General features: G+C 42.6%; 1 protein-coding gene across 3 annotated transcripts in view; it reads right to left on the reverse strand.

Annotated features, from left to right (window-relative positions):
- The window catches only part of SHB (SH2 domain containing adaptor protein B), a 64,660-nt gene extending 47,961 nt beyond the window's left edge, over positions 1 to 16,699 (reverse strand). For all 3 annotated transcript variants that reach the window (XM_061478773.1, XM_061478775.1, XM_061478774.1), the window contains exons 1-2: positions 15,958 to 16,699; positions 57 to 174 (exon numbers count right to left, since the gene is read on the reverse strand). In XM_061478773.1, coding sequence (XP_061334757.1) covers positions 57 to 174; positions 15,958 to 16,539 — 700 coding nt within the window. In that variant the 5' untranslated portion in view covers positions 16,540 to 16,699. The remainder of the gene's footprint in view (positions 1 to 56; positions 175 to 15,957) is intronic.
- Between the last annotated feature and the right edge of the window lie 341 nt (positions 16,700 to 17,040).

Raw genomic sequence — 17,040 nt, forward strand, 5'->3', positions numbered from 1 at the left:
CAGCTGTAATATCCATGTGAACTGCCATGGTCACATGTTCAGTTGTCTTTTCTTACCAGTCATGATTCTCTGGGCTTCATATGGTTCCATATAGCCAGTATTCTCCCCTTTTCCAATTCTGTTCAACTCACTTTTGGCATCATATGGATCTGAATAGTCATCAGCTATCAATACCTGAAAGACAGGAAAGTAACTGTTATTAGAATCTCCAGTCAGATGGCAGTAACACCTTACCAGGAAAAAAAACAACCCAGTTTCACACAGCTACATGCTACGCCATCTTCTAAGCACAGTCTGAGTTCAGAGGACAAATATACAGCCTCCACAAATCAGTTATTAAATGGTGTTGAAGTAGAAGTGTACTCCATACCAGAAACCTCACGAGGCAGACTCTATGTCAAAGGGTTTCTGACTAGCACAAGATATGGAATAACTGGGATGCACAAATTAGAAAGATCCAATCAGTCCACATATTCAATCCAATGCAACTCTTATCAGAGAAGGTTGCTAATATTCAGGAAAACAAAAACAAACCACACTTTCACTTACTTCACTCCCTGTTTTTAAGTATATCAGCTACAACTGAAAATATTGCTAAAAACTTTCCAAATAAATACTCAAAGGCTACTCTTTTCACTAAATTAATAAAAAGATTTTTAATTCTAGTTGTCAGTTGAAAAGGAACAAGACACGAAGTACACTTCTTGTTTAAACTTAGTTCCCTGAACCCATCTGTGCCATTCTTTCAAGGGAACATTGTATTTACCTGTATTTTGTGAACTAGAACAAAAGGTAACAAAAAGAAATTATGTGTCAGAAGAAGAAATTTTCCTGTAGTTTAGAAAATCTTAATCCCTACCCTTCATTATCATAGCCCTCTGACCCCTGCACAATCATTGTATGCTGTGTAAGTCTCACTCGTTATGGAGGCTTTTAAATCAGTTGATTAAAGCAACAGGAATCATTCCTCCCTGTTTTTGAAGGGGTAGAGTTAATCTGGGTTTCTAGAAGCTGGTAAGGAGCAGAGCAAAGGAAAAAGTCCTCGTATGAGAATTACTGCAGAGCACAGAGATGTTATGTAGGACAGGCAAAAGAGACTGAAGCAGAGAAAGCAGAGGCAGGCCTCAGCACCAGAATACCCACAGAATCATAAAATAATTCAGGTGGGAAAAGACCTCAGGACCCCTCACTCAAAGCAGAGCAAGCCTAAGAGGTTCTGCCCAGAAAGTCTATTCTCTTTAACAGGGATTCTTCACCCAAGATTTTTCCTTTCCCACCAGTTACTTTACATCTTTAGGAGCAGAACTAGTAAGACCAACAGCTTCAATCTTACCAACTAAGAGCAGGTTGCACATTGCCAGCTAAAAGACTGACGCTGCATCTGGCTCTGTCTCCTGCCGCCAGCATATCCCACCACACAGAGCAAAGAGCAGGAGACACACGTACTTCTAGATCAAAAACCTGCACAAAGGCCATGGAGTAAACGAACACTACTGGGAAATGCAGAGATTTCCTTTAATATTAGTGAACAAAACATCTAACACAGTCAGGCCCTGCAACACTGTGACTTTCTACTACTTATTTTTATTACCGAAAAGCAAACCAAAAAAAAAACCAACAAAAACCTAAATAAAAATAAAGGAAAAAGAAAACCTCCCCCAAACCCAACCATCCAAACAAAAAAACACCAAACAACCCAGTTGACCAAAAAAATCCCACATCCCTCACCATAAGCTCCCAATCCCTGACTACAGATCACATACAAGCACATCTGAAAGAAGGGACATTTTAGAAGATGCATTTGTTATGACAGAACTCACAGCTGTTAAGTGTCAGAGCAAGACTCAGCTGCCCTACAGTCACAGGTTAACAGCTGGGATATCAAAGTACCTGGAATTGATGTTTTAACAGTATATTAATTTTGCTTTCCTCCACTCCATGTTTAAATTGACTGAAGTTTCTGTTTGACCTGAAACCACCAGGCTGACCTGGATAATAGTGGGAGGAAAAAAATAATCCTTTCTCTCATTCACTGTCCAAAATTACTGCCTTATTATTGCAAAACCCAGTTAAACCAAAGGAAAAAAGCCCCCTCTCCCATGTCTGGTGACGTATCCCCAAGCAGCAAATCAAGTGACAGCAGCTGCAGACACTTAAGTCAAAGACAACAATGCATGTCAGGCAGCAGTAATTTCTCCTAGTCATGAGGACAGATTTATGTCCCAAAGTGCTGCAGCTAGAATGCTATCCAGTCTTCTGATGTAATCCTGTCAAGAGCTGCTGGGTGGTAGTATGGGCTCTGTGCTGCTCTCCCACTACAAATGTTGGCAAGTAATACTTGGCAATCCTTAGCATAACTGTACTATAACATGAAACAGAAAAGATTTGAACAATTTCATTCTTATTTCTTCTTCTCCATTTGCAAAAAAAAAATACTAGGAGGAAAATCACACATATATAAATATGCATAGTATCTGCATACAGAAAATGCTGTCAAACAAGATAAAAGCCAAAACTGATTTGCTTTAAGCATAATGGTAACCTATTCAAGAGCTTTACTGTACCAAACATGAACAGAAGGACTAAAGCAACTAATTTATTATTCAGAAGAGGTCAAAAAAGCAAAAGCTGCTTTCTAACAAGGAAATTGAAAAAAAAAGTAAGAAGGTTCAAATCCACATTAACTTATTCTTGTTTTTATCATTATTATTGTTATATTTTATTGCCTGTAAATCCATACCAGATCGACTGTGACTGGAAATATATTCACTACAGTAATCCCTGGAGTGAAAATCTCTCAGTTTACTTAAAATAGTGGGTGTAAACTCTTCCCCTTCAAATAAGTAATAGTGTCACAAGCACTGTGAGAGTCTATACAGCTCACCATTACTATGTTTTCAATCAGGTCTCCTATCAACTTTGTCAGACTGGGCAAACTTTCTCCTCTGAATAACCACTCAAAAAAAACCTTCCCTGAAAGCAATAACAAAATAACAAACAAACAAATCCCAAACCCACCTCTCAGCACTCAGTCAGACAGAAAGAGCCATCTGATTCACCTTCCAGAAGATGCGTATCAGTATTTCCTTTATTAAGAGTAGCTTCACAGCTCTGAGCTGTCTGAGGGCTTCCCAGGTAACTGTTCCCATATATCTTAAAATTTACTAACTCTTAGCTTCAGTGCCAACATTTCATTTCTTCTGTACTTGCTAACAGCTATAATTATCCCTGTCTAGGAACATTCAAGTTTTAGTACCTCTTTCAAAAAGAAGCTTTCATTCAAAAAGGCTTGAAAACCTCATATGAGTATGATTGTTAGTTCTATTATAACATACCTACTGCAAATGTCTAAACTCTAAACTTCTATTCGCAACCCCATTATGGAAGATTTCTCCTGTTCTCTTAGGAAAAAGAGCTCCTACTCTGCAAGACTTTGTGCCATCTTCTCACAAGTTACTTTTACATTAGCAAGCTTATCTTCCAAGCCTACATGCAGTAGGTCAGACAAAATCAGACAATGTACCAGCAGTCTTTTGAGGAACTATAAGGTTCTGATTACAGGAGTTTTCTATTCATGGTACAGATAATAAACATTTTCTTCATGCCGGAGGTATGAATATGTTGTTCCCATACCCCTTTATGCCATCCTCCCAAAGCACAAGCTTGCCAACGTTACATGGAGGCTCTGTTCACAAGTCTGTGAGTAATTCCAACTACATTCCTTGCATGTCCAGTGGAGCTCTCCAGATCACAATCTTAAGCATTTCCATGCCATGTGGTGAAGATCTAATGTGAGAGCTTCGTGCTGTCAGCTGTCCCCCATGGGCATGTAGAACAGGCATTTGCATGTGACAAGCAAAGTGTCTCCAAGTATCTCAAGTAGCCAGGCTACCCAGGATCTGATGCTGTACCTGCCACATAGATGCAATCAGAGGAGTGGTGGCATGCTGAGGTTTTGTAACTGCAGGGTAGAGAGAGCTTTCACACAGAGTCTGACGTTTGGGGCAGGACAACAGTAAATTTCTCTCTGCCTAATCCTGTCAAGTTTCAAGTGGGTCCTACCTTTCAAAATGAATCACAGCTATCAGGGAATCCCCAGAGAGCCTCGGGAAGCTGTTCAATTTCAAAATTCATGTCTCAATTTGCTGCATTAGTCAGGGATATTTTTAAAAAACTGTGGCTTATCTCTTAATAGAATGCAAGTTTATCATAGTGAAGTGTGAACTGCTACAACTCCTACAACTCCTGCTCTATACAAGCCCTTCCTTTTTGTATCCCTTATGCATGATAATATTTTCTATCATGTAGATCTAGTAATAGTAACTTGAGGCATGAGTAACTTCAAGCTAACGGAACTCCATAAATAGAAATGCACGGATCAAAAGTAAGTGAAACTTGCATTTGAGCTTCCACAATCAGAGAGCTCAACAAGGATTTAGGGAACACTCACAGGAGTTCTGCCTAGCAGGCTGTTAAAACTCAAAGGCAAAAGAAAAGGAGTAAGGCTCAGTTACCAAACAAACTGACAACTGCAAAACCATAGCCCTAGCTAAACTGTTAGAGGTACAAGATCAAAAAATCACAAGCTCCCCCCTCTCCCACCCCCAAAAATTAAATACAAGGTGAGATTCTGGTTTTCTCCTTTAATACAAATGAACTAAAGTGCAAGCTTCACTTTGCTTTTTTACAGTCGAAAAATACCACTTAAGACCTAACTATATTATTATATTAAATACAAGTTTAAGCAAGAATTTGCATACACAAAGGCATGATTTGCACATGCTGCCAGAGGAAGAAAACAACAAAAAAAAACAAACACCAAAGTAAACCAAAACCAAACCAACCAAACAAAAAACCCACAAACAAAACAAAACAAAAAAGACATAATCTTTCAGATACCTCTATGTGAGTTACATTTTAAAGGTAACAAACAAAAAAGAAAAAAACGAGATCTTACCACACTGAAATAAACTGATTCTTTCTGGATAACCCTTCTCTGAACTGAAAGAAAATACGAAAGATCTACCCTTGAAACAGATACTTTAGCACAGAACTGTTTGTTACTTGATTTAGTGGCTATAATGATTAAGCACACACTATTCTGGAAGCATCCAAGAAGAATTATGCTAACTGGCACGAAACAGAAAAACAAAAGACCTTTCCTGCCAGACAGACCTTTGGAACATTTATTATGGGACACTTTTCTGGGGGCAGATTTACTATTAAATATTATGTTATAAATATATTACTAACAAACATTTACATTGTTTTTAAAAAGGGCAAAGCATCTATTCTTCTCTTGGCTTTTGTGACTGGCAATTAATTACAGTCAATGTGACTGTCAGCAGACATACAGAAGTCAAGAACACTTAGAAATTGCAAATTCGTGTCAGAGAACACCATGGTTAACACATTTACTACAACGTAATGAAAATTTCTCATCTTTTCTGAGTATTTACAGTCACAAAGACCAGTCACTAGCTACAGCAGAAGTCACTCTATCACAGAATCATTAGGGCTGGAACGGACCTTTGGAGATCATCTAGTACAACTCTCCTGCTAAGGCAGGGCCACCCGGAACACATTCCCCTATCTTCCTTTTGTTGCTGACCTACTTGTATTGTAGAAGCCCTTCTTGTCCTTGATGTCCTTTGCCAGGCTCAATTCTAAGTGGGCCCTGGCCTTCCTATCGCATCCCTGCAGGCCCTGATGACGTTCCTATACTTCTCCCACTTGGCCTGCCCCCTTTTTCTCCTCCCATAAATTTTCTTGAGTTTAAGAAATCACAGGACTCATTCATACCTTTGATTTTCAGAGAGGGACACATTCCTTGTCTAAAATGTAATTGAAGCACAATTGGGAAAGGTAGATCCTAAATTTCTGAAACAGATGTGGACTGGTAAGCAAGGTGGGAGGGGAAGCCAGTATTTAATAACAGGCTTTCAAGACCTTTTCCCCTATACACAGGGCTTAGTTTTCAGAGATGATGAATTGTTCTTTGTAGTTTCTACAAGTCCACACACTCACAGTGACAGGAACCAAATGCTAACAAGCTGATACATAAACAACAGTTACTGACTTCTTGCCTCCCCATTTTTCTTCTCTATACCCCTTACTCTCCAGGCAGTAAGTGCAGTTCCCCACTATGCGATGTGTGTTTCTGCTTCACATACAGCAATGCAGGCCACCCAGATGCTGTTGCTGCAAGCTTAAAAACAGAGTTCTGCCTGCTTTCCCAGTAAGGAAAGGGTCCTTCCTTCATGCATTCACACTACTATTTTGAGTCTGAATACACCTTAGGGCATCTGCCAACATATACAAGAGTTATGGAAGAAAGGACAGACAGAGCAGTTAATGGGTATTAGCAGGTAAAACAAAAAACCAAAGAAACTCCAAAAACCAAAACACCAATAGAAGAAGTCCAGAAAAAAAAAAACAAACCACGACAAACTATCCCATGTACTGAGATTAGCAGAATATGTTTTGTAAAGTCATTTTCTGTACTTCCTGCAAAGTGCACAAATACTCCAAAACCACACCTTATGTCTGTTTCCTCGTCCATGAACTGTTTTACAGTAACATTTACAGAAACAGCGCCGTATCCAGGAAGATCAGCACCACAGTCCCTTTCCTCCATACCCCAGAATCATGGATTTGTGCTGTTTCAACTGCCAGGTCTTGTATTACTTCCTCCACTTCAGCACAGTATGCCTAGCATACTGTTAGTCAAGGACATAATCACAGTGATGCGTAGCAGCTAAGGACCAGGTTGGACGAGGCCTTGGGTGATATAGTCTAGTGTGAGGTGTCCCTGCCCATGGTAGGGGGGTTGGAACTTGATGATCTTAAGGTCCTTTCCAACCCTAACTATTCTATGATTATATGAATGAGAAGTTAAACCATACTCTTTTGCCACATGGGGCAGTGCTCTGCAGGAATGTCCAAGAGTCAGACACTATAACCAACTACTGGCAGGCAAGGACATATACCAAGATGTTTAGAGACACAAATATCTCTCCTATATGCGTCAGTAAGCTTGAGGAGCAAAGGAACTTGTAAAAAAAATGCAGAATAATAAGCATTCCTTGAGGGATCCAAGGAAATACAATGGCAAACTGGTGACCACAAAATCAGACTGCAAAACATAAATTTACTAGCAAACTTGATGGTTTAAAAAACCCACTGATTCATCTTTTTCCTTTCTAGAACCTTTATGTTCATCAATAAGACTAAAAGGCATTTACATAAGTTCTAATACATATTCTTTCTGTGCCTTATTTCTCATTAAGACTTTAAATCACAATAAACTGCCGAACAATATTCTGGCTATAGAAAGTTTCATTTCTACATTACAACAGTCCTAATGCTACCTACCCATTTGTTGCAAGTTTACCTTAAGCTGATGTGTAAAAAGTGTAATACAGACTTCTTTCTTTATCTGAACAGTTCTGAAGTAAAGGCTGCAGATAATGTCTGTGCTATCATGCAGTATTAATTAAGCTGTATTTATGGTGGCTTAGCTGTTGAAACAGAATTGTGTAATGCTTTTTTGGCTGTGCTTAGTGTCTCAGTACTTCTGTGTCCACATGTAAACTTAATTAAGCCCAGTCCTGCACATACCCATGTGAAAATTCAGAGGACAATCCATAGAAGCAAGCATAATTCATTACTTCCTGCTGACCAGCACCAATACGCAGCACTGCTTTAGTGTCCTCACAGCACCATTCTCTCCCATTGACTCTCACAGCCATTCCCAACTATATACTTGATCTAATCAAAGGTCTATTCATTCTTTCACACTCTTGCAGAAGGTATGCTTGTGTGCTTTAGACACTATTGTCAGACAAACCCCACACTTACCACACAGAATCATCTATAGAATGGGAAAAACATCCCAGCTTGACAGAGCTGTACCTTAGATCTTGCAATAGCATCCTTACAGAAATGTACTATATTAACAGAAGTTTGTTGGCAACGCTCAGGCTCCATGGCAGTTTTTGAACATCAAAGTTACATTAAGACTTCGGTTCCATGAGATTTCTAAGGACAATTAAACCACTGTTCTGGTCAAATCAAGGGTAATATGAAAGATAAACCAGGCTGTCCAGGGCCTTTCCCACATTTGTTCATTTGTTTTGAAAGTCTCCAAAGACAGAAGGTCCACAACCTCTTTCCCAGAAATACGCATGTTTATGTTTGTAAAATAATATGCAATAAGCATAGAATTATAGAATGGTTTGGGTTGGAAGGGACCTTCAAATGTCATCTAGTCCAACCCCCACCTATATATTTTATATATTGATTTTATATTTATATGTGTGTGTATGTACATGCATAAATCATCTCAATAGCTGCCACTGTCTGTGCCCTCTTCAATCTTACCTTCAACAACAGAAGCATCTTGACTCCTCCAGCACACTAAATGTTCTGACTTCCGAGTGGTAGCAGATCCTCTGTGCAGGCTTTCCAGATGCCAAAGAGCCACTCCACAATACTATGCTGCAGCCTTAGCGATATCGGCTCTTCTCAACACCAGCATGCAACAAGCTGCAAGTTTCGTGGAGAAGTGATTGAGAGCAGCCCTTCAGAAAAGGACTTTGCCGTGCTGGTGGATGAGAAACTGAGCATGAGCTGGTTTCAGTGTGCGCTTGTAGCCCAGACACTAATCGTGTGCTGGGCTGCATTACAAGGAGCACGACCACTTGGTGTACTGTGTGCAGTTCTGGTGTCCTCAACATAAAAAGGACATGGAACTGCTGGAACAAGTCCAGAGGAGGGCCACGAGGGTGATCAGGGAGCTGGAGCACCTCTCATATGAAGACAGGCTGAGAAAGTTGGGGCTCTTCAGCCTGGAGAGGAGAAGGCTGCGTGGAGACCTCATAGCAGCCTTCCAGTATCTGAAAGGGGCCTATAAGGATGCTGGGGAGGGACTCTTCATGAGGGACTGTGTGTAGCAACAGGACAAGGGGTAACGGATTCAAACTTAAACAGGGGAAGTTCTGAGTAGATATAAGGAAGTTCTTTACTGTGAAGGTGTTAAGGCAGTGGAACAGGTTGCCCAAAGAAGTGGTGAATGCTTCATCCCTGGTGCTGTTCAAGGCCAGGTTGGACAGACCCTTGGGCAACATGGTTTAGTGTGAGGCATCCCTGCTCATGGCAGGGTGGTTTGAGCTGTATGATCTTAGGGTCCTTTCCAACCCTAACTATTCTACGATTCTGTAAGGCGGTACAGTAAGTATTAGTTAAACATGTGATGAAACAAACATAACACTTCTTGGAAGGAACAAGACACCCTTTCAACTGTGATATTTGGCATCTTCATTGTGCCTAGTCTGCTAGTAAAAGGATAGAATTTTTTGCCTGCTGACTTTACATCCAAAATCTGAAAGTCTCTAGTGGCAAAACATGACTAAAACCTTAAGTAAAGGTTTCTGACAACAGCTGTAATATGGTGGCTATAGTTTCTCTTGCATCTTTGTTTTGTTTCATAACCCAAACCAGAGGAGATTTTTCTTATCCTTGAAAATAAATGAGAGTCTGACACAGAACCAATAAATTGAGGCTAACCAAAATTTATTGTTCAAACTCAATTAAAGCTTCACCAACATGAACTACTGATTCTGGATGTCACATAGTTTTGTCACTTCACTGCTGGCTCTTAAATTTTATGGCCAATGATCCAAAATGCCTCACCTAAGAAAGAGAGGGCTCCCAACCTCAAGGAGTTTCCTGGGACAGCATGCTGACTCAAGAGGGGAATCCCCTAATGCAGGCCTCCTGCTCAGAGAAGGAACGGATCCAAACGGCTCTCCACAGGCCAGAGAGGGACTCTTTATCAGGGACTGTACTGATAGGACTAGGTGCAATGGGTTCAAACTTAAACAGGGGAAGCTCAGGTTAGATATAAAGAAGTAGTTCTTTACTGTGAGGGTGGTGAGACACCGGAACAGGTCGCCCAAAGAAATGGTAAACAGCCAATCCCTGACAGTGTCCAAGGCCAGACTGGACAGGGCTTGAAGCAAACTGGTCTAGTGTGAGGCGTTCCTGCCCAAGGCAGTGGAGCTGGAACTGAGTGATCTTAAGGTCCTTTCCAAGCATAACAATTCCACAATGTTATTCAGTGAGCCCAGAAACTAAGCATGTGCTTAGGCACTAGCTCAGAGCCTAGCAGCTATGTGGCTCTCTCGGATTCAGGAAGATAGCCCAGCACAGAAACATGTTCAACTTGCATGCTCTCCTCTGAAGCAAGAGAGTGTATACATGACAAAGTGATGCAAACATATGTTCTTGCTGACTAGGGGACAAGTGAACATGGTTCACAGACGCCAGATACACAGCTTGCATGAAAAGGAGCAAAAATAGGACAAATGTCCACTACTATGCCCACTTCCCTTTTGAGCATTTGTAATGCAGTATTAGCCCCTTATTTTCAGAATAAATACATGTTGAACATGTTCTGTTACAGTCTCCCACTAGATAGTTCAATAAACACATCATAATTCACGAGGGACAAGTCAATCTTTTTGCTTGAATTCAGTAACTGAGGTACTTTTTTTACAACCGTTTGGACCCGTTTACTGCAAAGGTATACACAATACACTCTCCCATAAGACTGCTACACCCTCCCTCTATCTCCATGTGTCTATCTACTTCACACTCCTTCCTGATAAGTCTTTCTCTGCTTGGATCTCTCTGTGTCCAGAAGTCTAGAAATCTGAATGGTTCCCAGGGCTGAGGCTGTTTCCAAGCCGAGTAGTAACTGCAGACGCCAGATATGCTTGCAACTGAACAGCTTACCACATTACTTCAAACATCCACTAAGACTCCACAGACTCAGGTAATAACTGAGTATCTTCCCTTCTTTCCCTTAATAATGAGAGTGATATATGTGGAAAAGTGCATTTCTAGCTGCATTATATCTGCACTATAGAACATGAGATGAAAAAAATGCAGCTTGTCTTTATGCGTGGCCTTGTCCAAGCCATTTATGGAGGCTCACAAGACCACTGGCACCTTTTCCGGAAACCTTTGACTCAAAGCACAGCCATCTACCAATGGGAGCCACATGCAGTGGGGAAGTGTGCTTCAGAGTAGAACCAATTGTAATGAGTGGCAGATTTACACCCTGTTGTAAAGGATTAAACATGGGAAAGAGACACAGAGATACATTTGTAGTTTAGGATCTCTAGAAATTATATACTTTTAAAAATAACCCCAACACTGCTTAGGTATCTTTTAGGTGTTTTCTCAGTGCACCTCAAAATACCAGCTGCTAGATTCTGTTAAATACACCTGACTGTTCTCACTTGCAAGATCAAATGAAACTTAGACCTTCTGTGTACAGAAATAAGACAAACACCTTTTCAATTTTTACTAAAATGTTTTAATTATATATAGATACAAATAATGTTCCATGGAGCCTAAGTATTTTTATGGAAAACCTTAAAAGTGCAAACAGCATTTCCATAGGCCATTGCAATGTCAGAAAGGTGCTCGTTTCTTACATAACGGGGGGAAAGTTTTTCAGGCAAACAGCTTTAGCCCTCACGCTTAGCCAGATTTCTGCACCACACACTTCCATGGTGGATCCCATGAAAATAAAGGGTTGGGCGGTGGCTTTTTTTTTCTTATACAAGTATAGAATTCACACAGACTTCGTTTCTAGACCTTTGTAAACCAAGTCAACAACTGTGCTGCCCTGATTGCTGCTGCCACTCATTCCAGACATGCTTTTGCACTGCATCAATTCTGCCTGTGAAGAACTGAGCTATTCTCTACAGCATTAGACATGTCCTGTGTAAATCGGTGCTGCAAGAGTGTCTTCTGCATTCCGTATGCAGAACTGCTGCACAGATCTGCCTCCACTACACAGCAGGAATGCAAAATGCTCCTCATTATGAAACAATTATCTCTGCCCTTTGAATAGTGTTCCAGGTTCTTCAGCAGTAAATGCAGGCAGAGAAATGTTTAGGTTCAAAAAAGTAAAACAGATGACAAAATACACAAAGTATCCTTTCACAGGGACACTTTCCATTCAGCTATTACTACTATCCTGGATTTACACACACCGTACACCACCAGATAAAGGAGAGCTGCTGAGGAAGACTTTCAGCCATTCTTTCAGATCCCCAGTTCAATAAAAGTGTTTTGTCTATTGAGCTGATGTTAAGCCAAGTCTTGAATTTATTCTTACACAAACACAGTAGCCCCTAGGTTGTTCCAGCACATAGCCACATATTGTTCTGGCTTGCCTACACTCATTTGCTGGCCACAGGAGAGCTAGGAAGTTAGCATCTCCCAGGCCAGCACTATAGATGGAAGCCAGTAATTTCCTAAATTGTTCCACCTTGCCTACACTCATTCGTCATAGGAGAGCTAAGCAGTTAACATCTCCCAAGCCAGCACTAAAGGCAGACATCAGTAGCTTCTTATCCCCCATACTGGAGAAACTGAGCAGCTTCTGCCACGAATTCTAACACAGCCTGCTCTCCCTTGTTTGAAGATAAGCATCACTGTCAAAACCCTAAAGCCTGCCTGACAATACTACCTAAATAAAAAAATCCACCCACTAATCTGAGTTCAAAGACACCTGGTGATGGTGATTCTCCCTTGGACATCTGTTGTACAGGTTAGTCACCTCACTTAAAGATGTATGGTGGTTTGGATTTGTCTGCTTGAACTTTAGTCAGTACTTCTACCTCTATACATCAAACCTTCCTGAAGCCCAGAAGCCCAGATACATTACATGTCTGTGGTTACTTTTACAAGCTGTACTTGGAATCTTGCAAAACACAATCGTGCCTGCCATTGCTTTTAATGTCCATCTCCTTTGCTCCCTGAATCAGCTAGTCTATCACTTTTTTTCTTGGGAACTTTGACTAACCTGTCTGCCATTATTCATACTTTGTCATTTGTCTTTTAGAAGTAACCACAAAAAAACCCAAGCACTTTCCTAAATCTCTTTCCCATTCTAGTAACTCTTTCCAGTTTAACACACAACTGAGCTCTGCAGACAGCTCTTTACTGACAACCAGTCACAAAAATTATGAAGTTGCTCACTGAATTTGTTGAAAACCATACTTCTCACCTAGTGAACATTCGAAAACAGCACTTTATCATTGTATGCAAAGACGAAAAAAACAGAGGTGCTAAATGGACACATTTAACAAACATTAGCGGATCATTAAACACATGCTTCTACGATGACACGCCTTTATGGCAAGTAGATCCTTTTCCATTCCTAAAGTACATAGCTTAAGCTATGCTACTCACAGATCCCCCCCTCCCCCCCCCCGAAGTTTTTTAACATTTTTTAACTCTTCTGAATGTTAAACCTCTAGCTTTTTTGATAACATGTTTACTGTCCCCTCTACTATCACCTTCTTACAGAAGTTTATTTCCACTTGCTTTGCCACTGAACTAAACTTATTCTGTTAACTAATGTCCTCCATTTTTTCCTCATTGAATGACAGGTGTAGGAGAGAAACAGTTCTCTAACTGCCCACTATGACCATAGCTTACTAGGTTCACCTGTCAGGCTTTACATTCCAGGGCTGTGAAATATAATTCCATTTATATTTCCATTACTGGGAGGAAAAAACACAACTGAAAAGAAAAGCAAGCTATATAGCGCATCACAACCAAATTCTGCTGTGGGTGGCAGCAGGCACATTTTGCTTTTAGTTCATGTAGTTCACATATAGTTCTTTCTCCCAAAGACAGAAAGAATGTGGCTGTGAAATGAGTGTTCCATTTCTTCTTGTAGGAAAATGTAGGCTGCTTGTTCAAAAAAAATTTTAGAATCCACAACAAGGGCCTGGGGCCAGCACACACATTTATGACCACACAGTAGGTAGAAGGTTACCTAGCAACAGATGTAGTTCCTGCTTCAAAAATTGCTTCAGTAGCATCACAGTTTAAGCCCAGCCAGCAACTAATCACCACTTGCTCACTCCTCCTTCCCCAGGTAAGATGGGCAGGAGAATCAGAAGAGTATAAACACCCAGGTCGAGAGGAGAACAGTTTAATAACTAAAATTAAGTAAAATATAGTGATAATAGAAAGAATACCAACAATAATGATAATGGTAATAGTAGGAAACAACAAGAGAATAAATAAAAGCACATAAAACCCAAGTGACACACAATACTATTCCTCACCACTCACTGACCAATACCCAGCCTGACCCAAGCAGCGATCTCCCCTTCCGGGTAGCCCCCTCAGTTTCTATGCTGGGCATGACGTGCTGTGGTATGGAATACCCCTTTGGCTAGTTTGGGTCAGGTGTCCTGACTCTGCTCCCTCCTGGCTTCTTGGGTCCCTCCTCACTGGCAGAGCATGAGAGACTGAACAGCCTTCGACCAGGCTAAATGATACTGAACAGCAACTAAACCATCGGCGTGTTATCACTACTGTTCTCAGACTAAAACCAAACCACAGCACTGCAACAGCTACTAAGAAAAAAAATAACTCTATCCCAGTCAAAAAAGGACAAGTAGTGTCTAAAATGGAAAGATAATAAATTAGAAAAAAAAAAAAACAAAACAGACTAGCAGTTGCACTTGGAAGCATTTTGCCCCAAGGAGTTATTTTCTCTGAAGTTGCTGAAAGCATTTGCCAAAAGCAGATACATGGTATCAACACAGGCGATTGAAAGAAGACTGAATATGCTGTAACACAGTAAGACTCTAATCTATTACTTCAGCAAAAGAAGTTGCTACTTTTGCAACTGTTGTCAGGAAACGAAGTACACCTAAAATGACATGCTATGTAATAAAATTTATAAAATAAAAGACTTTAGATCTCGTATCATCACCATCACAAGCTGATTTATTTAGAATTTCACCTGGACAGGATGTAATTTATCAAGTTTTCAGGGAAATGTGTCACTAGTCAATGCAATCATATCACATATTCAAACCTGTATGTACAGATCACTTAAACTGGTAACATTGAGCACGTTCTTGGAATTCCTGTGATGTGACTATTACACTGAAGTTGTAAATGACAATTCAAAAAATGAAGAAATATCAATTTCCAATATATGGAAAAACTAGAGCTAAGCTACCAGAACTAACAAGGCTGGGGGAATATGTGCTGTGCTTACAAAATAATTAACACTGATTCCCTCTGCAAAGCTTCCCAGTTGTAAACCAAGCTCCTGAGCTCAGCACTTTCCAGTGCTGTGTCTATAGTATTCTGCTAGTATTTGCAGGAAACAAAGATTAAAAGATAGAACATTTGCAACTGAGCCTGTAGCTATGTTTGCTTAAGGTACGTGCCAGTTGGAAACATAGTTATCATGGAAGTTGTGATGCTGTTACACAGGACTTCGAACTACTTCACCTTCGACACCGAAGGAGTCAAAGAAGCTATACTGGACACATGACAAGTTGTCTCTTTTAAGACAGGCAGTCTGACTCAAGATGGCATCAGATTATTATTTTTATATATAAAGATTAATACATATATTTGCATGTGGTATGTGGTCATATATATACATATGACCATTCCATACCGCATGCAATGGGTCTGAGGCCACAACTTTGGGTCACAAGCACAAGACTTCTCAAGTGACTTCAGGGCTCCCCAAGCACTCTCTCAAAGACTCACATCCGGTTCTGCAGGAGCATGCCAACCTCAGAGCCTTGCTATCACTCCTGAAGTTGGCACTGCCCTTTGCCCAGAGCAGAGCTGGGCACACCTGCCCCATCAGAAGGGAGGTGAGTTTGAAAGGACTAGGCACTACCACTTCATGTGCCAACCTTACACATATCCTGCCTGCCCCGAGATACTGAAAAAAGCCAGGCCAACCATTGCAGCACGGTGGAGAGCAGCGGCAGCTTTAGATGAATTCAGACAGGAACAAGTCCCGTCACCAAAAACCCTCCCAGGGGCTGACACAGCCCCAACCCTACTGCCAAATCTAAGGGTGCAGGAACAGGACCACGCACTTACTTTGTCTTTCGTGGCAGAGGGGACAGAGGTCGCCAGCTGCTTGGAGCCCTTGTTGAGCTTCTTGCCTGTTACATCGCGGCCACCGCCACCCTCGATCTTGATAAGCCGATGCTTCGGGGAGATATACTTCACGTCGGGTGGCGTGGCCGGGCGGCGCTCGCTGTGGCTGCGGAAGAGCTGAGGGGAGCCGGCTGCCCCGGCGGTGGGGGGCGCGGCACAGCATGACGAGGAGGAGAAAGCCCTGGGGGCCGCCTCGCCCAGATCCTCCGGCACCGAGTAATCCGGGCGGCACATGGCACGCAGCTTCAGAAGCGAGGAGCCGGGTCCGCTGTAGGGGTCCTCGAAGTCGCGGTCTTTCTGTGCTCGGTAGGCGCGGAGAAGGTCGCTGGTGTCGTCGCGCAGGCGGCGGCGCGGGAAACCGGGCGACGTGTGGTGGTGAAGGTGGAGGTGCGGCGGCCCGTCGGGGCGGGGCACGCTGCCGGCACCGTTCCTCTTCTCTCGGTAGTCGGGCCGCGGAGGCTGAGGGGGACTCTTGGTTTTGTTATTGCTCAGGCTGAAGTACTTATTCAGCCATTTTGCCATCGTCTCCCCGGGCCGCGGCCCCTCAGCACCGTGCGCTGCCTCCGGCGCCCGGCGCGCCAGCCCAACTCAGCGCTGGCGCCCGCATGGAGAAGCAAGGCAGCGGCGCCCCCCGAACGCCCCGCTCTGCACACACGCCACTCCCCCGCCCCGCTTAGGCCCCCACCCCCGTCTTCCCAGCGCGTCGGAATCCGGCCCGCCCCAGGCCCTGCGCTCCCTCACGGCTCTCGCGAGCACAACCCGATTCCCTCACAGCGCCAAGCGGCCCGGCCTGAGCTCAGCACGCACCGGGGAGGCGGGCCCCGCAGCTGCAGGCAGGCCTCGGCCCGCCCACAGCCGGAGCCGGGCCGGATGGCTGCGGGGCGGGCCGGGAACAGGAAGGGGAAGGGAAAGGGAAACGAACGGGAACGGAGACGGGAGTCTGTGCAGGATTGCTGTCTCCTTTTGTAAGCGCTGGGAGGGACCGGACCTGCAGCAGCAGCAACGCTCGTGTCCGGGGCGCGA

The sequence above is a fragment of the Pezoporus flaviventris genome, unplaced genomic scaffold (genome assembly GCF_033815535.1).
Source record: "Pezoporus flaviventris isolate CSIRO_AGI_PZ_B2104156 unplaced genomic scaffold, CSIRO_AGI_Pfla_v1 ptg000131l, whole genome shotgun sequence".
In the NCBI taxonomy this organism is placed as follows: domain Eukaryota; kingdom Metazoa; phylum Chordata; class Aves; order Psittaciformes; family Psittacidae; genus Pezoporus; species Pezoporus flaviventris.